The following is a 21,157-nucleotide window of genomic DNA, read 5'->3' on the forward strand; positions in this document are numbered from 1 at the left end:
AGGCGGACAACTGAAAATACAGTCAGCCTTCAGTTCTGCTCTGCTGTATGCCCCACTTCCCCCTCCTGTGGTGACCTATGTCTCGCTTTTAATGGCACTTCATATCCCACCACACCACTCTCTCTGTTGCATGTCAACAAAGAGAGTAGCATTTCAAGGCCATGCCCTAAACAGTTTAGTTTAACTATCTGTCGGAATATTTGATCTGCTTAGATCAGTGACTATATATCTAAACAAACCTGTATAATGATAGAAAAAATAATGTGGTCACTCTTTGAGGACAGTGAGCTGCGGCAAAATCTTTTACAGGAATAAAGAAGTTGAATTTAAATGAAACCTAGGAAAACATCCAAGTCCATCCTCTATTTCTGGTTTCATTTAAGCAGACACCTGAAATTTCAACATGGAGTTTCCTTATTGCATTGCAATGAACGTCATAATAAATTCATTAATATCTATCTATTCAGTTCAGTTTATTTCTACAGTATCTATCTATCTATCTATCTATCTATCTATCTATCTATCTATCTATCTATCTATCTATCTATCTATCTATCTATCTATCTATCTATCTATCTATCTATCTATCTATCTATCTATCTATCTATCTATCTATCTGTCTGTCTGTCTGTCTGTCTGTCTGTCTATCTGTCTGTCTGTCTGTCTGTCTGTCTGTCTGTCTGTCTGTCTGTCTGTCTGTCTGTCTGTAGAAGTAGAATACACTTCTACTAAAATTCACTTAGTAGAAGTGAATTTTGCATTTCATTAGGAATTCCAGGGAGAGGAGAAGACAGGTACAGAATTCAGCTTGCTTGATGTGTTTCCACAGTCACTGATAATTTGTGGAGAAATGTCATCTGCTACTCTTGGTCAACTCTTTCTTATCAAATCCAAAGTCAGCACCACTGATATTAATTTTCTGTCACCTGTGCACATCATGATATTACTTTTTGTGTGCAACCACCACTGATAATTCAATCCGGGGTAGGACTCTACCAGATTTCAACATCTACAGACTAAATTTGTTGTTCAGTCTTTTTTACTAAACAACTCAGGCTCAAGCTTCAGATAGAAAACATCTTTTAGCACCAGTTTTCAAGTTTTGCCACTAGTTTTCAAATGGATTTATTTCTGGACTTTGACTTGGATGTTTCATTGCATCTCTGGCTGAATGTTTGAGCTCTTTGTCCATGGTGAACATGAAGTCCCAGCCTCGTACTTGAAGAGAAACAGTGTCTGTATTCAGAATGCTGTCAATCGGTACCAGTTTATATCAGAGAAAAGAGGGGCAAAAACTGGAAAAACCTTCACAGTGGAAATAGTTGTTTTTATGGTCGAAATGCTCCACCTGCTGGTCACAGAGGACAAAATCGCCGGAAAACACTTCTTACATTAAATCCCGCGATATCACACCAAACGAGACTTGTGGACGTTCTTTTCCCTTGGATCATCAGGCAAGATGGTAGGTATTCGTGCTAGAGCTGTGCTTGTTAAACTGAAATCCTTTTCCATCTGAGCTTTTACGTAGATGGTTGGGGAACCTGGTTGCACCGTGTAACCTGGGAAGATTTTAGTTCACGTTGTAGTTGAAATTTGATTCTTAAAATGTCAGATAAAGTTGCGTATAAGGGCTTTGTTTTAGCCTAGCCCGGCTTTGCTCGCCTAAGCCGATAGACAAGCGCACTTTGTGGATGTAATTTAAAGTAAATAGTATTGTAAATGGTCTAAGCGGATTTTGAAGTTGACCATTTAGTGTTTCATGATGAATAATTATATATTTGTAAGATATTAATGCCCGTCCAGTGGTGAATGCTAATCTGTTTAGCCACACTCACTGGAGTAATGCTCGTCTGTTTCAGGCGGACACAGAGATTAAGAAGAAGCGTACCTTCAGGAAGTTCACCTACAGAGGTGTGGACCTTGACCAACTGCTGGACATGTCTTAGTAAGTGACGCTGTGTTGACGGGCCTGTCATAATCTGTTTTAACAAACACCACATGTTAAAAGTGTTCCGTGAAGAGTTGATGTGTAAAGTGTCTTTTCCTGTAATCAAGGTGGAACCAAAGTCAAGCTCCTTGTTTGTGCTTAATCTAAATTAAAGATCAGGGATTTGGTCCAACATTTGTCAAATTGAAATGGAGAGCTGGTCATTTGGTTTGATGGACAACTATAAAATATATATCTTTTCTCCAAAATGTTTTGCACGTAATCCCACAGCAGTTTAATTTTCAGTTTGTTTTCCTTGGTTCCTGTCATGTCCTGTTATTGTCTGATGTGTTCCTGGACCTATGGAACCGACCTGCAGTCAGGCTTGTTCATGTGAATTTAAGCAGAAAGGTGTCTAGAAGTTGCAGGAGACTGCCCCCCTGAGGTCAGAAGGTTGTGACCCCAGCCCTACAAGTTCTAGATCCATACCTTAACTGTAAGACTTTAAAAAAAAGCTACCTGTTATCTCTCCATCTTCCAGGTTAAATAAACCAGACATGTAGAATCTAGTCTCCTTCTTATGGCTCTGTGCTTCATCTGATTCACTTTAAACACCAAACCGGACCAATATGTTGTCAGCATGACCTTCAGTATGTCATCAGTACTTTGAGATTCTATCAAACTCGACTCTACTTTGGACCGATTAATCGGTCGACATCAGATTTTGCTGGGATGGAAAAATAATGGTCGCTTATCACACCGATCGCTTTGACCTGTGATGTTTCAACTGGGGAAGTTGGACCTTCCTTTTGTAAAAACAATTTTCTTGATCATCCTATTGAAATATTTGAAAAAATTTGTAGCTATGGTCCAGAGTCAGGAATCGAAGGCCCGACTAAGGATGTACGATCCACTCTTTTCACTTGTGATACCAATATCTGAGGTGTAGTATTGGCTGATATTGATTCAATACAGAAAATCAGTGCTAACTGACTTAAACTTTTTTTTTTTTTGACAAAAGTGTTGAACTACAAATGTATATAATTCTGCACCAGTACAACACACTTTCATACACCAACTGCTTTACACGCTCAGTCGAATATGTAAAAACACCTTTAATTTGCTCTGTCAGTGCAATTTGGAGCGGAACAACCACTGTAAAAATAAGTCACTCAGAGCACAAAGCATAGAATTGGAATAAATAGATCTTCTCTTATGGATCAGGCACATTGTCACTGATACAGATATTGATATTGTGTGGGCTCTTCTGTGCATATGAGCGTCCTGCATTTCAGTGTGTACTTGCTGAAGCGTCTTACTCCAGCTGTGTATGTTGTTTGTACAGTGAGCAGCTGATGCAGCTGTACTGCGCCCGACAGAGGAGGAGGCTAAACCGGGGCCTGCGCCGCAAGCACCAGTCCCTCCTCAAGCGCCTGCGCAAGGCTAAGAAGGAGGCTCCTCCGATGGAGAAACCGGAGGTGGTGAAGACCCACCTGAGGGACATGGTGATACTGCCTGAGATGGTGGGCTCCATGGTGGGGGTGTACAATGGCAAGACCTTCAACCAGGTGGAGATCAAGGTGAGGGAGGCTCCATGAATCAGGCGGACACACTGGGTTCTATTGACAGTTGGATGAAAAAAGGGGCAGATTTTTTTTTCCCCCCATCACTTAGTTTGTATGATATTAGAAATATGTCTGAAAATGCAAATAGTGACTTTTTAAATAAGAAACATACAAGTTCTTGTCTGAAATGCAATAACAGCATTCCTTTAGTATCTGCAACTAATAAAATGTTTAACTTAAGTAATATGGGAAAAACTTGGCTTATTACTACGTAGGGCTGATGTAGTAATTTTAATTAATTAATTAATTAATACTTGGATAGCGAAGAAGCTTAATAGATTTCATTTTCACAGAATTTGATTGAGGTGATGTTAAAGCCAGTTTGCATATTTTCAGACATCTATATGTAAAATGCATATGTTCCTGTGCAGATATGGCCAAATTACTGCTGCTGTTCATTCAGCAAATGACTTTGTTTGAGTCTGTATATTCCAGTTAATTGATCAATTACTATATTAGTTGATGATTATTCGTTGTTTCAGCTCTAACTCAGTTAAGCACTGAGTGTTTCAATAGGTGTGATGGCTGATAGTTGAGCATATCATATTTACAATCTTCGCTTGAATATTCACTGAAAAGTGAAACTTCTCTTTCCTGTGTTTGAATCTGTTGTGTGCTTTAATGTGAAAGCCTCCAGTCTGACTGGACTTCCTGTCTCTCCACAGCCTGAGATGTGTGGTCATTACCTGGGAGAATTCTCCATCACCTACAAGCCGGTCAAGCACGGTCGCCCTGGTATTGGAGCCACACATTCTTCTCGTTTCATCCCTCTGAAGTAGAATGGCTGTATTGTTTGTATAAATAAAACCAAAACTGAGCTGGGCTTCTCCACACAACTGTAGTGTCTGGTTGTATTTTTTCATTCTTTCTGGGGTTTTGTAGGCTCTTACCAAGTGTCAGGCCTTAAATCTTAAATAAGGCCACATTTTCCTGAGTTTTTGAATGGCCTCTTATGTCATATTTCATTAATTGCTCCTTTCATTGACTATATTTAGGACAATTTTGATGCCATTCACTGTATACATTAGAAATATGGCTGACAAAACGGCTAAGCTCTGTTAAAAGGAATTTAAAGACAAAAACCAAACGGCCATTATGAAATCAATGGCTTCAAATCCCACGCAAGAATATTGGGATTTGGTAAAACACATTCCATGGAATAAGTTTACTTCATTTTGCTTTAATTCTTCACCAGGGGAAATATATATGCTGCCAGCTAAGTGTAGTTATTCTTTAGGATTGACGTCAAAGAGTTGCAGGACACCGTCCCTCGAGGACCTGGAGTGCCCACCCCTGACAGGTCTGAAATTAATTTTAGAATGGTGTTTGAAAGGGCTTCCTACTAGATTGCGCAGAGATGGAGCGGCCGAAGCTCCCAAGTCTTCCACGCAGTCGTCCAGGGTTCGATTATCAACTCTGGTACACTTGGTGCATTACTTCTCTACGTATTTCCAGTCTGATCAGCTTCAAATAAAGGCCATTACTATCAGAAAGATAATGGAACCATTCAGAGGATTCAATGCTGAATCCTGTGAGTGCGATACATTTAGAATAATAGATATGATTCTATTCTAAGAAAAAGGCCAGTTTCACTTGTAACTCATGTGTTACCGACATCCCGTAGTGTTTATGGGATAATCTGAGTAAAACGGGGTTGATGAAGATTTACGCTCAAATTTAGGAGTCAGCATTCCTCGGATTAGAACGTTAAGAGTTTCATCTAACTGAACACTCACAACGAGGTTCAATTTGAGCGGTGCGCCTGGGAAAAAGTACCGATGTGTACTCTACCGGGAGCAACGTTCCTCCTTCCCGATCTGTGAACCAGCTGCATCTTGTGTGGCTGTTTCGGCCATGGATTCAACCTTTAGCAGTCGCGAAACCTGTTTGACACTGAGCTAATAGCGTGCAATAACCGCTTTAAGGAGCTGTAGCCAAACTGGTAAGTGCTGGGGGTAAATCTGACCTTGTACCCAAAGGAAGCTTGACTGGAATGGGTTTTCTCCGAAAGCGCTACCGCTACTTTGCGGCTACCAGCTCTGGTAGCTAGCTAGTTAGCTTGAGAACGAAAGTGACAGAGGAGGAGAGTCCTGTCAAAACGGAGCGAAGGAGGAAAACTGATTAATTCCTGTTTTTCACAGCTGTGGCTGTCAGTGGTTACTGTGAAATGTAATATCGGTTTTATAAAAATAAAACCGAACAGCTAACTATGTATTGCCGGTGTTATTCAAGATTTGCAATCTGAGAACAAAGCTCCATTGTAGCTAGCTAACCAACAACAGACCCCGGTGTGGTTCTGTTCCAGCCGGGGTTTGCTGCACATTGATCCCAGATGTTAGCACATGTAAGACGGAGTGATCTCTGATATGAATAAATGTTTCGTTTTAAAAATGCATTTTTTTTAAATTATTTTTTGAAAAATCAACGTTAGAGACGCACTGCCTCTCATAAGGCTACACAATTAAGAGTTCTTAAAACTATTCATGTTCTTTCTGTCAAATCTGGAGTCAAATGTTTGAAGTCAGAGGAGTTGTAGACCAGACTGACTTTGGTGACATTGGTGCAGATTGTCTCCACTGCGAATCAGTGTTTCTTGAGGAAGGGAACACTTCATAGCAGTCAGTCAACTGTAATTACCAACAGCAAGGTAAAACAGGAGCATTAGTGGGTCGGAGCCTCAGTTTTTCCCCACAGTTTGTGCGTCAGCCTGGTCTGACTCGCATCTGAGTGAACTAGCTGATTTCAGCTTATGAACTCAGTGCTTTATCTCCGTACAACAGCTGGATTTGTCATGCATGTTCTGTTAACAGGTTACACATTTGGGATCTGAGGTGCTGATCGGTGAATGCATAGAGGAAAAAAGGTAAAGCGTTGTGACAAGAAAGAGGGCATCTGGAAAAGGTGGAATATTTGTAAATCTCCTCAGGCTTCAGTGAACATTTAGTTTGTTTTCCCAATGCTCACTGGTTTCTGCTATTGTTGCTGCAGTTGTTGGACTGTGAGCATGATGGCTGTTGACGGCCTGTGGGACAGCACAGAGGTGGTGGAAATGGGCGACGTGCCATCTCAGTTCTTTGTGGAGAAACACTCTTGGGAGGGCCTGCGTGATATCATCCACTGTAGCAGGAAATACTCGGGAATGATCGCCAACAAGGCCCCTCATGACTTCCAGTTTGTGCAGAAGACAGATGACAACGGGCCCCACTCCCACCGGCTATACTACCTTGGTAAGTCTAACAACCCGGGATCAGCTTTGAATTTGTGTTTCATAACATTTCTGTGTCTGTGTTTTTTCTCTTTATTGAATATTTTTGTTTTTCTGGTCACAATGTAATGTGGAAAAACAGTCACTGTGTATTGTTTTATATTTTTACTTCAGTAGAGGAATTGCATTGAGGCTTTTCTTCTACTTGTTTCCAGGAATGCCTTACGGAAGCAGAGAGAACTCATTACTCTACTCAGAAATCCCCAAGAAAGTCCGGAAGGAGGCACTCTTAGTGTTGTCATGGAAACAGATGCTGGATCACTTTCAGGTGACTTTTACATAAGGTTGAACAGTCTGCTCGTAAAGTCTTAATTTTGCATTATATTTGCCCTTTTTCTCCCTACATATTCATAAATAGCCAAATTTACATAAATGACCTTGCTTATCCTCAGTTCCTTCACATCCTCACATATTCAGCCAACACATTAAAAATTGGAGATATAATAATAATTCACTAACGCATACACCCCCACAAAAACGTTCTCATCTCTTAAATCTGAGAGTTAAGAATGATCATATCTTTGATTTTCCATTAGCCAAGATTTAGTAATGTGAACAAACTTTTTAAGTTCAGGTGTAGTGTTGTATGACAAAGTTTTCTGACCAAACTAGGTTCTACAGTTTTGTTCCGGCCTTCCTCTAGTGACTCTGTAACTGTTTTACCTTTGTATAAATGAACATAATGGATCATTAGCTAACTTTATTGGTAAATATAAAAAATAATTTAAGAAAACATAAATTAGAAAAGCTTTCAAAAGTTTTGAAAGACCTCAGTAAAAACCGGAAATGTTGGAATAAACCAGCAAAAATCTGGGGCATCATGCATAAAAGAGTGCGCAGTTTTCACACTAAAACTTTGCGTACAGAAAAATTTAGAAAAGAGCGGCGCACAAAAAAATTCTGATGTATAAAGCCGTGCGCACGCACGTGGCTACGCACCTTTCCTTTATACATCAAAATTTGTGGGAAATGGAGCGCAGCTGCTGGTCCACCCTGTCGCCTCCATAAATACATATGTAAATTAGCATAATACCCGACAGTCTGCCACCACGTGAAGCAATAACCATGGCAATGTCTTTGTTTGTAGCAGTATAAGTATTTATAATAATAATAATTACATATATATTATTTAAAAGGTGCTTTCAGGGAACATAAGGTAACCTCACAAAAATAAAAGTAATACATTTTAGAGAAAGAAAAAAATCCAAATAATAAAGAGATCGTACAAATGCCTGCTTGAACAGCAGAGCGTTCAGCCGGGATTTAAAGACAGACGGGGAGTCATTTGAGTGGGTAAAATAGACGTTTATTATAAATAGTGGAATCATGTGCATAAGTTGTACATTTACAGAACAGAGATGCTTTCTGTCCAGAAAGGCGCATTCACAAAGCCGGCGGCTCCACTGAAGGATGACTGCAGCTGGACCGGTACTGCATGGCTCCTTCTATAAGTTCTGCTCAGAGCTCCAGGATAATCAGTGTGGATTAATTTAAATACTAATAAACCATCATCAACATTTCCCAGCAGATCAATATGATCAATCAGTCCCTCTGAATCCTTCCATTGGCAATGTTCTCCATTAGAGCCGAAGTGCTCCACACTTAGTGACTCACCTTTACTCACCTTTATGCAGGTGATGTAGACATATGATTGTCTACGCACCTCCATCACCTTAAAAATAATCAAACCTGTTTTGAGTTAATCTGCTGATCCAACCATGTTTTAATTGAGAATGAAATTACCCCATAGATGCATTTCCCACAGAACACTGCATTACATCTTTATGAGACAAAAACTGAGGAAATGTATTTTTTACATTCTAGTGAAGTTTTCACATCCTTTTATTTTTGCTTTCTTTATTTTGTGTGTGTGTTAGGTTATTGTCTGAGGATAAATGCGGTTCAGTTTCATTGTTTAGTTTAAACAATAAAATATTAAAATCATGAAAAGAAACCTCAAAAACATCTGGTTCGATGCTTCTTGGTCTAAATAACACTAAATGTAGTCAGATTTTAGTGTATTTGGGGGGATTTTGACGCTTTGTAGTTTGATATTGTCCATAGAAAACGTTTGCGTGGCTGCCGCACATTTTGACGGTAGCGACAATGTGTACAAATTTACCTAAACTTTGACGCGAAGTTAACTTTTATACATGCCGACTTGTGCGTAAAATATGGCGCCGCACATATTTTGTGCGCACACACGCTTTATGCATGAGGCCCCTGATCTGCTCCTCTCCACTAATTAGAAAGAAACTAAAACTGACAAGCTTCCCAAAGAGGGAAAAGTTACAAGCAAGCAAGTAAGTTATCAACTAAGAATGGATTCCAAAATGTGCTGCTACTTCTAAGCTGAATATTATGGGATGTGATGCTGCAGGTCTCAGCTGTTTGCTCTACTACATAAAGCGTCTTGGTAAGAAGCAGCTAGCAGTATTTCAGAAGGATGGTTGGGTTCTGTTTCTCCTAATTATTGAAGGTGACTCATCTGGTGGTGTCATTTTGTTTATGACTCAGTGGTTGTGTGTGTAAATGTCAGTGACTGCGTAGTCTGCCTGCTGTGTGTTTTAGGGCTCAGATGATAATAGTTGTTTCTATCTCCTTTTCTTCATCCTGTGAGACAGTAGTCACACCAGACAGAATGATAGCTGTAATATAATTGGCTGGTTATATTTTGCATACGTATGAAGCAAACTTTCAAAGAAACAATTCAGTAGCGAACTGAAAAGGAGCTTACTTTTAGCTTTCTCCTGTGTCTCCTAGGCGACTCCGCACCAGGGGGCTTACTCTCGAGAGGAGGAGCTGCTGAGAGAGCGGAAGCGTCTGGGAGCGTTTGGGATCACGTCGTATGACTACCACGATAAGATGGGCCTGTTCCTGTTCCAGGCCAGCAACAGTCTCTTCTACTGTCAAGATGGAGGCAACAACAGCTTCATCGTGAGTACATTGCTTCCATTTAACTTAAAGAATTTTTTTTTTACATCTGCATCATACAGCCACAAACTTTCATGTTTTTGTATTTAAGTTTTAAGCAATGGAGCTCAGGGAAATGATACGTGGTTTTAAATATCCAGTAGAAAGAAAAATCCAAAAACCTCCTAAATGAAATGTAGACTACCTTCAAGACTTAATAATAAACACAAATAACAAGAGAAAATAAAGAATGCAGTTGTCAAATGATGGCTTAGTTTATTAAAAGGGAATGCAGACCAGCCTGCACATGTGTAATGAAGATATTTCCCCCTGAGCCCAACAATTGGTTGTTCCACCCTGTGCAGTGACAGAAAAGGGTTTCCAACAGCTGCATCTATTAAATCAGTGTTTTTCAAGCTGAAGGCCACCAGAGGGTGCTACGGGGGCTCAGAAAGTTGGAAGATGAGAAAAGAAACTGGAATCCAGTACATCTGGTAATGTGTTGTGACATCAACATAAGATTAATAAAGTCATAATATAGTATCTGATAAGAAAATGTTCTACCACAGAAAACCCCAGCATCCTCAATGTTATGATGACTTCCTGAAGGCGGAGTTTCAGAGAGATAAGGCGTTGTTAAAGATAGAGGCCCAATTTCAAGGTGTTAAATTATGAAGTCAAATTTCTCTTAAGTCATGTTTGACATGTATAGCATTTTTTTAACAACTGAAGTTAACATAGCTACTAGTTTGTGCTATAAATGGTATTATGTGTCTGGTAAATACATAATATTGTCCCTTTTAGGCCCATCCTTATATTGCGGCATCCATTATTAATTTTCCAGTGTCCCTCTGTGTGATGCATGCATTCTTCTTCAGGTCACTTTGGGTTGGGTTTTGACATCATTTAGTAGTTTGAATGACCTTGCAAAAAATAAAAGAATCAGTAAAACCTTGGACTTGAGCATCAGGACCTGCTGTGTGAACGCAGTCTAGGTTCTCTGTGTCTGCAGCATGGCTCTGACCAGTGAGTCATCAGTACGACAGAAGGAATGTAAATACTGTTGGTAATTGTATTACATAAGTCATCCACTGTGAACAGGCCTTTTGGCTCAGACTGCATATCTGTTTCAGCAGTCTGCCCCAGTAAAACCAGTGGAGATAAAGAGCCAATGCTCAGGCACCCGAATGGACCCCAAGATCTGCCCCGGACACCCAGATTTTATAGCCTTCATTAACAACAACGACCTGTGGATAGCCAACATCAAGACGGGAGAGGAGCGCAGGCTGACATACTGCCACAAAGGTTTGGGACTTTTCTGTCTGATCGTTGGCTTCATGTGCTTGAAGTGACAATCACAAAGATGAGAGACACAACATGCACCTGCTGTTCTCTGTTTATTTGTTTGTAAGGAAGAAAGATGCACAGTTTTTAACTCAACTTGTGCCAAAGAAAGAAACAATAGCGTGATGAAATGGAGATTATCTTAGCTTTATTTACCTTAGAACTAAAAGTTACTTTTCAACAGAGCAATTTTTACTGAACTGGATGCACTCCCCTTTGTAATTCCTACGTCGTCTCCCAGGTTTGGACAATGTCAAAGAGGACCCCAGGTCTGCAGGTGTAGCAACGTTCGTTATCCAGGAGGAGTTTGACCGTTTCACTGGTTACTGGTGGAGTCCATCTGCAGCAGCAGGTCAGCACTGAACTCTCAGCCAGTCTGCGAATCTGTATCAGATTCTCTTCACAGTGGCTTCTGCTTTATTTGTTCCTGTAGATCCTGATGGAGGGAAAATGTTGCACCTTCTGTATGAGGAGGTGGATGAGACCGAAGTAGAAATTATTCATGTTCCGTCTCCGGCCCTGGAGGAGAGGAAAGCAGATGCGTACCGATATCCTCGCACAGGTCAATTTATGTGTTTGTGTGTGTTGTTTTTTTTCGCTTTTATGTTTTTATTTGAAGTCATTTAATGTTCAAATATTAAACGTGTGTCTATCCATGTGCATAGGTAGTAAAAATCCCCAGGCAACTCTTAAACTGGCAGAGATCAGGACGGACCATCAAGGGAAAGTGGGTTACTTTTCATCTGCTTTTGTTGGAATTCATCTGATTGCATATTTAATTTTACACATATGTGTCTGTGTGTGTGTGTGTGTGTGTGTGTGTGTGTGTGTGGATGGGTGTGCTTCAGATTATTAGCACACAAGATAAAGAGCTGGTCGTCCCATTTAGCACCTTGTTTCCTGGAACGGAATACATTGCCAGAGCAGGATGGACAGTAGACGGAAAATAGTAAGTGAAATTGAAAAGGTTTTGGTGTGTTGATATCTATATGATGCCAAGAAAGGAAGTAAAGTGTTTGTGTGTGATGAGTCCCATTCCAATATACCGTGCTTTGCAAAACCATTTACAGTTAGCTCTCTCTATAGCAGCGCTAACAGAAACTGTGGCTGATTTTCAGATCAGCCACAGTTTCACCGATCTGGGTAGTTCAGATTGATGGGTAATATCGGTTTCACATGTATCGGTCTATCACCAGTAATCCAAAATTAAGGAAATCATGGCCGATTTATTGGTGCACCCCTAATGAGGAATTTACTTTATATTGATATTAAATATTATTGATATTAAAGATCTGCTGTTGTATTAACCTTCCAGACCTCTCAGGTCTTCTGGTTCTGGTCTGCTCTGCATCCCCAGAACCAGAACCAAACGAGGAGAAGCGGCATTTAGCATCTATGCACCACAAATTTGGATCAAACTTCCACAAAATTGTAAAACAGCTGAAACACTGATGTCCTTTAAATCTCGACTAAAATCCCACCTGTTTAGGATTGCATTTGAAACGTAGTCAATTATAAATTTAATAATGGAACTTGACTTAATGTCATGTTTTGATTGTTGATTCTATGTTGCAATTGCACACAAGTCTGTGAGGCACGGCGTAGTCCCAGAGCGAAATTCCGTGAAAGTGCTGTACAGAGCCTCTTGTCAGAAGCGAATGATTGAGGGTCATTGTGCGTAACACAAACCCTGTAAATTCTAAACATTAACAGGTACCATACAATTGCACAAAAATCCATTAGGGACGGCGGAGTCCCTGCTCAAAATTCTGTGAAAGAGGTGTACGGAGCCTCGTGCTGGAAGCCCTTTGAAAGGCTGCTTACATTGTTTTAAACTGTGATTGTGAGTGTGAATGAGAATAAAAATAGCAATAGGTATAACACAGGAGTGAAACCGGTAAACCTTTTATGGATGCAAACTTGACTAAAAAACCAGCCTGTTTAGGATTGTATTTAAAACATAATCAATTACAAATTTATTGATGGAACTTGACTTATTGTCGTGTTTTGATTGTTGATTCTGTGTTTCTGTGTTTGATTTGAAGTAAAGCACTTTGAAATGCCTTACTGCTGAAATGTGCTATACAAATAAAATTTGATTGATTGATTAGCTTTAAGATGCTCTCTTTAAAGCTGCAATATGTAACTTTTCTTTTTTTTTATCCATCCATTTTCTTACACCCTTATCCCATTGGGGGTACTGGTGCCTATCTCCAGCTGTCAACTGTCACTATAATTTTACAGATTATTTACAATTTTGTTCTATACCGTGACAACATAGTGACAGTTTCAACAAATACTTAACAAAAAAATTTCTAAAAGTTACATCTTGCAGTCTTAAGAGTTTCTCCCAGGATAAAAACTGTGCTGTGTTTGGTGCCAGCGGATGGGCAGTGCTGCTGGACCGCAGTCAGAGGAAGCTGCAGCTTGTTCTGCTGCCTCCAGCGCTCTTCATCCCCATCACAGAAGACTCCACCCTGAGGCAGGACAGTCTGGAGGCTGTGCCCAGCTGCACTCAGCCATACATTATCTATGAGGAGGCCACTGACGTCTGGATAAATGTGAAAACATTTTTCTACGCTGCTCAATTGACATATGATTGGAGTCGTTTCATAGTTTTACACAGTTTTGTCTTTATTTTTGCAGGTTCATGATATATTCTATCCTTTTATTCAAACAACAGAAGATGAGTTTACTTTCATTTGGGTAAATGAGTCTAAAACAGGCTTCAGCCACCTCTATAAAATCACCTCACTGTTACAGCCAGGCTACCACCACTGGACAGAGGAATATCATCATGTGGAGGGTGAGAAAAAATTTTCTGCATTACTCAAAAATAGATCAGCAAAAAGTAGTCAGTGTTTGCTCTTCAGTTATGTCAACAGATTCTTTTTTCTTTTTTTTTTCTTTTTTTTCACAGGAAATTTTAAATGTGCAATCAAGGAGGAGGTTACGTTGACCAGCGGAGAATGGGAAGTCCTGTCCAGACACGGTTCAAAGGTAAACACTTCAGGGAAAGCTGTGTAGATGCTTCTGGGAGCCTGACTTCCTGATTTTAACATATAATGAGAAACGGTAACACTTTATTTGAAGGGGTGTGCATAAGACTGACATGACACTGTCATAAACATGACATAACAGTCATGAACATGAGGGAGTCTGAATGTTTATGACTGAAGGTCCTTTGGTAAATGACACTTTTAATGTAAGGTTGCATTAAAAGTGTAGACTTTGCATTAAAAGTCTCATTATTTACCGAATGACCTTCGTGACAAAAGACAAACATTCATAAAGACTTCTTTGTGTTCATAACAGGTGTTATTTATGACAGTGTCATATCAATCTTGTATGTTAAAATTAGGAAGTCAGACTAAAAAACATTCGGTCCTCAGCATGTCTTATATTAGTAAATACAACCTCAAATAAACAACAACACATGCACCATGCCATTGTGGTGCATAAAATGCCAAATTCAGTCAAGTTCATTTGTGTTGTACATTTCAGCACTTTGAACTGCAACAAGGCAGTTCAAAGTGCTTTTTATCAGAAAAACACAAAAATCAACAATTGAAACATTATACATTTCAAAGTGCTTTCACTACATGTCAAAATGTTGGTTAGTGTTTCATTTATTATGGTTCAAAAGTAATTCTAAACATGTGGGTTTAGAGATAAGAATCTAATATTTGTGGGGTTCTTCTAGAGGATTATATGTTTTATAAGTGCCTCCCATTCGCTGTCTCATCATTCCCTTTACTCTTTCAAGCTTCCTGCTTTCTCTCCCCGTTCTCTTATTAGATTTGGGTGAATGAAGGAACCAAGCTGGTATATTTCCAGGGCACCAGGGACACGCCGTTGGAGCACCACCTGTATGTGGTCAGCTATGAGTCTCCAGGCGATGTGGTCAGACTAACCAAGCCTGGATTCTCTCACTGCTGCTCTGTTAGTCAGGTACTCTTTCACTTCTGTCTTTACTTCCACTCTGAGATATTTGCTCATGCCAGTGCTCTGGCTTCCACTCCATACCGATCAGCCTTCTCATTACTAATGTCACTGCCTCTCTGACGTTTCTCTCTCCCCTTTCAGAACTTTGACTTTTTCGTGAGCCACTACAGTAACGTGAGCACACCTCCATGTGTTCACTTGTACAAGCTGACCAGCTTAGAAGATGACCCCCTGCGAGTGGTTCCAGAGTTCTGGGCCAGCTTGATGGAGCCACCAGGTACAGAATAGCAGCATAGCTAAAGCAAACCAGATCTGTTCACCAGCTTCCAAGCATTCATTGTTGCAGAAGCAAGCATCCAATGAGCAAAGAATGTATAAACTTCAAAATTATGTCACTAGATTAGATTTTGATATCAGCATGGATTGCTAGTGTTACCCAAACTTGAGTGAAATTTTTATGTTAAAAGAAATGCCGCTGTTATTAAGAATGTCCTAATTGGGATGCTCTTCCCTGCTTTGCGTTGTTCATGGTCTTCCAGGTTGCCCTGGAGATTACAACCCTCCGGAGATTTTTGACTTTCCAGGGAAGTCGGGCTTCCAGCTGTATGGTATGGTGTACAAACCTCACAACCTGCAGTCCGGCAGGAAACACCCAACTGTTCTGTTCGTGTACGGTGGCCCTCAGGTTTGTAGGCGCGATCACTTTAAGACGACTAAGAAAATGGGGAATTCTTGTCCAGAATTTCTGTGATTGGGTGTGTTCAGGTGCAGCTGGTTAACAACTCTTTCAAGGGGATGAAGTACCTCCGTCTCAACACGCTGGCTTCACTTGGCTATGCTGTGGTCGTCATTGATGGGAGGGGTTCCTGTCAGAGGGGCCTGGAATTTGAGGGAGCTTTGAAAAACAAAATGGTAGACAAAGATACTGACAGCAAGCTTGAATATAAATGCAACTGTTTGAACTGAAAACAAAGCTGCACTAAACAACTCAACTTGAACTGTCCAGGGTCAGGTGGAGATAGAGGACCAGGTGGAGGGTTTGCAGTATGTGGCTGATAAGTTTAACTTTGTGGACCTGAGTCGTGTTGCCATTCATGGCTGGTCGTATGGCGGCTTCCTCTCTCTGATGGGCCTCATCCAGCGACCCAACATCTTCAAGGTTAGCAGGTCTTGTTCCTGAAAGAGTTTCTGTTTTGATGTTAGCACTGTTTTGTCTGTCTCTTAGTGCTAATTGTTGAAACCACATTTTAGTTTTCATACCCACTGCAATTTTTTACATTTTGTCATGTTACAACCACAAACTTTAATGTATTTATTGTGATTTTATATTGTATTCTATACACACCACTGCTGTAACAAATAATTATTTTATTAATCAGGTATTCTATCAATTAATATAACAGCCAGATAAAATCTTGGCTCTTTCTGCTGATGTTTATTTTATTTTTTTAAATTTAGCCATTTAAATCTATTATATACAACATTAGAAATGGATAGATAATTCAATTCCTTTTCTTAAAGGAACAGTATTATGTGTTTTCCAGTTATATAGTATATTTTTATAGCACAATCAAGTAATTATGTCATGTCAAGCATGACTTAAAGGAAATTAGATTTTGTACCTGGGGCGCTGCGGTGGCTCTCAACCCACATACGGAGGTCTCAGTCCCAACCTGGGTTCGAGTCCCAGCCCCAGCTCCATGACCTTTGCTGCATGTCTTCCCCCTCTCCATCAATCTGATTCCTGTCTGACCACTATCAAATAAAAAATAAAAGCAATTTCAGCTGATGATAATAAATAATAATCAGACTTTGAAATTTAACGCCTTGAATTTGGCTTCCTTCTCTTTAAGAAGCTCCTGCTCTGTCCGATACCTCCCTTTAGGAAGTCATCACATCAACATTCCTCTATTAAACGTTTTCAGATGTTCAGTGGAGCACTAGACTGAGAAATAGTTAATAAAATAAACTCAACAGATGCACAGTTCCACCTGGTGTTTGCTAGTTGTAGATTCAAAGAAGAAAAAAAGATTTATCTTAAATGTAAATTTTTTATTTTTTTTTAATACTTTTTGACTTTCAGTTCTGAGTGTGTTCTTTCTGCAAATGGCCTGTTTTGAATCAGTGTACTCCAGGTAGTGTTGACTGGGTTACTAAATTAGCTGATGATTAACTTCCATGTTTGTATTGAAGCTGCTCTCTCCAACTACATGGTGTCGGTGTTGAGCAGTAAATGATCATCAGCTTGAATTGGAGAATTGCCAGTAGTTCTTTTCTAAGCTTGTTATTTTCAAAGCTGTAAGATGAGTTTGTAAATGTGGATTAAAAGCTATGAGTCCAGTTTCTCTTCCTAAAGATGTTGCTCTGTTAACACACATAGCTGATTTCAAGACGTTTTCCTAACTAAGCAAGCATCTGAAGGTAGATTCCTTTACATTTTGCTGCAGTTGGCTATCGCTGGCGCCCCGGTGACCGTATGGATGGCCTACGACACGGGCTACACGGAGCGCTACATGGATGTGCCTGAGAACAACCAGCAGGGCTATGAGGAGGGCTCAGTGGCTCTGCATGTGGACAAGCTGCCTAGCGAGTCAGTACACAGCACACACCGTCTGCCTGCCCCGACTTAACACAAAGATGTTCTACATGATTGTTCCTGACTGCAGGATGCTTGTTTTGAAATGTGATTTATGCTTTTAAAATGCATGCAGAAAAGACAGTTTGAACATTTACCTTCTCCTAGACTTCTGTCTGCACTCCAGATTATTTTAGAGTTAAAAGAGCTGAAAATATCAAACGAAGCTATTAGCAGCTTGAAGTGCAAGATTTTGAAATTATTTTTACTGAATTATTTCACCAGTTAGCGACAGCAGAAATCTGTCATGTTAGAGACAAACCAGGATAGAACAGGATTTTTTTTACTTGGAGCTTGAAGGAGTGTGATCTGACAGATATGTTGGAGAACTGCTTTCGGATTTAAAAGTCATAGTGAACTATTTTGAAACGTCTGTGTGAGTCCTTTAGGACTCAACATCCAGCGCGCCCTGTGGAACCTGCTCATCTTAACCTGCTCTTCCTCACAGGCCTAACCGTTTGCTGATCCTCCATGGCTTTTTAGATGAGAATGTGCACTTTTTCCACACCAACTTCCTGGTGTCCCAGATAATCCGAGCTGGGAAGCCCTACCAGCTTCAGGTTGGTGTCATGTGTTGATTCAGATCAGTGTGGCTGACAGCAAATGAAAATTCAGAATAATGTTTGTCAGTATTTACAACCTCAGTTGTCCAAATTCTGTATGACATCACACGTAGATATGAACAAAAACAATATAAACAAAAACCAAGTTGTTTTGTTGCAATACAAAAAGAGAGATTTTTGTTATGTGAAACAACTTTAGATCATGTATCATTGGCTGATTTCTAAACTCGTCCTGCTTTCCCACATGATTGGTGTTAGAGGTCAGAGGTCATCTCTCTGCATTGTTTTGTCTTTTCTTCATTCCTTAACAAAATTAACACTGCATGAGACTGATGAGAGAGGATTTCAAAGGTCCACTATTATTTTTCCTTAAACAAGCAAGGATACATCTGTGGCCTATACAAAACATGTTCATTACATTTTATACATAAAATCATTGTCAGATATTGAGATTTCACCCAATCAGTTCTGCCTGTGTTGAACCCATTAAGAAATGTGATGTCTTAGTGCTACATCACCATTATGCAAATGAGCTGCTGCTGGCCATGCCCTAATAACTGCAGGCCACCGAACTGTAATACTTTTGGGTCAGAAATCCTTTTTTTCTGTTTGTGTCATATTTAGGGCTGTAAATGCAAACACATGTGATTTATCTGAATATTTTAACATGTTAATGTTACATAACACAGATCAATCAAACTATCTATTACAACCTAAAAGCCTCTCTCCCACTGAGGGTTACCTCTTTCACAGCAATGCATTATGGGACAGACGCACTACTGTATGAGCGACAAACAGCAAAGTTTTCTGTGACAGCAGTCAGCAACAAAAGTTGAAAATTTTTCAAGTTGCTTGTGTTGCATCACCAGCCTGCATGTTCACATCTACATGCAGTAACTCTACATTTCTCATGCAGGAGTTTTGGTGGTCATTCAGGTGGATGAGAACCAGGGACTGTTGCCTCTTTACACAAGTTCCATAGAGAATGATTAGAGAGGAATGTTTGTAAATGAACATTTAAAACAACATGACTTCCTTTAAACATTCATGAATATGAACATGTTTTGGTTTGAGATGATAAAACATTTTTTGAAAACGTGCATAAAGCAGCAGTTTGATGTGGGCTTTAGGGGCAGTTGCCCAGGGCGCCATCAGGAAGTGGTGGAGCACCCAGGAACTAGAGATAAAATATATCTGTCAGGCTGAACATGTTTTCTACTGCTTGTATCCATGTGTGGTAAAGTAAGTTTCCATTTGTTGCTGTTGAATACTGACAGACCACATTACCTGCTTTCTGCTACAAAAAAGAAATCTGATAATTTTTTGTATTTTAATTGTTTGGAGAGTGGCAGGAGGAGGGGCTTAACCAGGGCATCATTCCTGTAAGAAGCACAACTGTGTGCATATTTATATTTCAGGCTTATAAAGTTAAATATAGTGATTAATCTGATTACATTTTTAAAATACTCATAATATTCAAACTTTTTGATAAACTGAACTTGGGCTTCACTGTATTTATTTCTTGCATTTGTTTAACAAATGCGGCTATGCTTTGCTGCATCTGTGTTGCTGAGATGAAATTCTCTCTGATGTGTTCTCGTCGCTCTGCTTCATTATTGCAGGTCTACCCCAACGAGCGGCACAGCATTCGCTGCCCTGAGTCTGGGGAGCACTACGAGATCATGCTGCTGCACTTTCTACAACAATACCTCTAAAGCCAGACTGTGGGCCTCCGGATCACCCCATCTTTATTCTCTGTGTCCTCCTGTTGCCAGTTTGTCACCCAGGAGCAGCAGCCATGTTTCTCACGTCGTTTCACTCTCCAGCTCTACTGTTTTTCTCCCCCGTCCTACTGTGCCAGTAGGACTGAGCGTCTAGTCCATCCTGGAAGCAGAACAACAATCAGCAGTTTGCGTCACACTAAGTCACGTTTCCCAGCCCAACGTGGTTTTCTTTTCCCGCCCTCCAAACTGCTCAGCAGTAGGAAGTGGGACACAAATGGAATCTTTACACGTATTTACTGGCATGAACTCTCACACTGCACATACACACATCCCGCTTCCTTTTCCATACACACACACACACACACGCACACACACACACGCACACACACATTTTGACTAAGGAACATGCAGTCTGAATAACACCAGAGAAAGGAAGAAGATCGATACTCTTCCTGTATCCACCTGTTTTAACTATTTGTTGTTTAGAATAAAATATTTTTATGAATTTTTATTCCTTTTTTTTTTCTAACTGCCAACTGATGGAAGCTACCCGTTGATACCTTTGTCTCCTCTCACATTATGTTGCTAAAGATGTCTGCTTGCCTTCTCTCTATATAATTTATATTTGCCAAAAGTACCTCTTGACTCTTGATCATGCTGGTATTTCTTTTCTTTTTTTTTTTTACTGCAATAAAGACAACAGGAGGGGGAGCAGCGGAGTCTTACAGCAGCTTTGTACCACCTGAAATCCAGTTTGTACATGACAATGAATAAATGAATGAATGGGTCACATTCTTTCTGGTTGTGTGCTCTAGTTCAGCCTGGTTCAGACAGCAGCTGGGCAGGAAGTGACGTGCAAGTTCTTTGGAAACCAGTTGCTGGGTTTTACCGTGTGTATCAGCACATAGGAAAAATCATGTAAACTACCAGATACTACAGTTATTTAAAATCTAATGGTGAGATTGTACAGCTTCATCATTAGGCATAGACTAAAAGAAAACAGGACAAATAAGTTCACCCATGTTTTAGTGGTTTTTAGAACGACCTTTAGGAGTATTTAGAGCTCTGAGATTTATGAGGAGAAATGTTCACACATTTCTTTTGGCAACATTGCATCTGCTCAGTGAGCTTTGAGGTCCCACTGCAGAATTGATCTAAGATCTGGAGTTGGGATCATTTAGGGACTGATGTGGTTTTTATTTATTTATTTTTTAGC

At 40.0% G+C, this 21,157-nt stretch overlaps 2 protein-coding genes across 5 annotated transcripts; both read left to right on the top strand.

Annotated features, from left to right (window-relative positions):
- The first annotated feature begins 1,379 nt into the window (after positions 1 to 1,379).
- On the top strand, positions 1,380 to 4,388 carry rps15 (ribosomal protein S15). The gene is made up of 4 exons (XM_044132974.1): positions 1,380 to 1,462; positions 1,860 to 1,945; positions 3,273 to 3,507; positions 4,218 to 4,388. The coding sequence occupies exons 1-4, from the start codon at positions 1,460 to 1,462 to the stop codon at positions 4,329 to 4,331; spliced, it is 438 nt and encodes a 145-aa protein (XP_043988909.1). The 5' UTR covers positions 1,380 to 1,459; the 3' UTR covers positions 4,332 to 4,388.
- Positions 4,389 to 5,259: 871 nt separating this feature from the next.
- Positions 5,260 to 20,452, top strand: dpp9 (dipeptidyl-peptidase 9). 4 transcript variants are annotated; one of them, XM_044132978.1, is made up of 21 exons: positions 5,260 to 5,494; positions 6,363 to 6,415; positions 6,541 to 6,779; positions 6,973 to 7,085; positions 9,581 to 9,754; positions 10,864 to 11,035; positions 11,316 to 11,426; positions 11,508 to 11,636; positions 11,740 to 11,801; positions 11,923 to 12,023; positions 13,458 to 13,635; positions 13,721 to 13,880; positions 13,995 to 14,074; positions 14,873 to 15,025; positions 15,161 to 15,296; positions 15,559 to 15,704; positions 15,785 to 15,931; positions 16,026 to 16,178; positions 17,467 to 17,609; positions 18,103 to 18,214; positions 19,840 to 20,452. In XM_044132978.1, exons 3-21 carry the CDS (start codon positions 6,557 to 6,559, stop codon positions 19,930 to 19,932), a joined length of 2,586 nt encoding a protein of 861 aa, XP_043988913.1. In that variant the 5' UTR covers positions 5,260 to 5,494; positions 6,363 to 6,415; positions 6,541 to 6,556; the 3' UTR covers positions 19,933 to 20,452. The 4 variants fall into 4 exon arrangements, with proteins under 4 accessions (XP_043988913.1, XP_043988910.1, XP_043988912.1 ...); XM_044132975.1 differs by having other exon boundaries at positions 5,261 to 5,494; positions 6,363 to 6,453; XM_044132977.1 differs by having other exon boundaries at positions 5,262 to 5,494; positions 6,363 to 6,453; positions 10,867 to 11,035.
- Positions 20,453 to 21,157: the final 705 nt, after the last annotated feature.

This window comes from Gambusia affinis, linkage group LG12 (genome assembly GCF_019740435.1).
Source record: "Gambusia affinis linkage group LG12, SWU_Gaff_1.0, whole genome shotgun sequence".
NCBI classification, from domain to species: domain Eukaryota; kingdom Metazoa; phylum Chordata; class Actinopteri; order Cyprinodontiformes; family Poeciliidae; genus Gambusia; species Gambusia affinis.

What these genes read in the sequence shown, in the direction of transcription:
- dpp9 (XM_044132975.1), top strand. Translation starts at nt 6,398, where the DNA reads ATGCATAGAGGAAAAAAGGTAAAGCGTTGTGACAAGAAAGAGGGCATC. An exon ending in GGACGGACCATCAAGGGAAA is followed by an intron (nt 11,802 to 11,922) that starts GTGGGTTACTTT and finishes GGTGTGCTTCAG; the next exon opens with ATTATTAGCACACAAGATAA. An exon ending in GGAAGCCCTACCAGCTTCAG is followed by an intron (nt 18,215 to 19,839) that starts GTTGGTGTCATG and finishes TCATTATTGCAG; the next exon opens with GTCTACCCCAACGAGCGGCA.
- rps15 (XM_044132974.1), top strand. An exon ending in CAACTGCTGGACATGTCTTA is followed by an intron (nt 1,946 to 3,272) that starts GTAAGTGACGCT and finishes TTGTTTGTACAG; the next exon opens with TGAGCAGCTGATGCAGCTGT. An exon ending in TCAACCAGGTGGAGATCAAG is followed by an intron (nt 3,508 to 4,217) that starts GTGAGGGAGGCT and finishes GTCTCTCCACAG; the next exon opens with CCTGAGATGTGTGGTCATTA.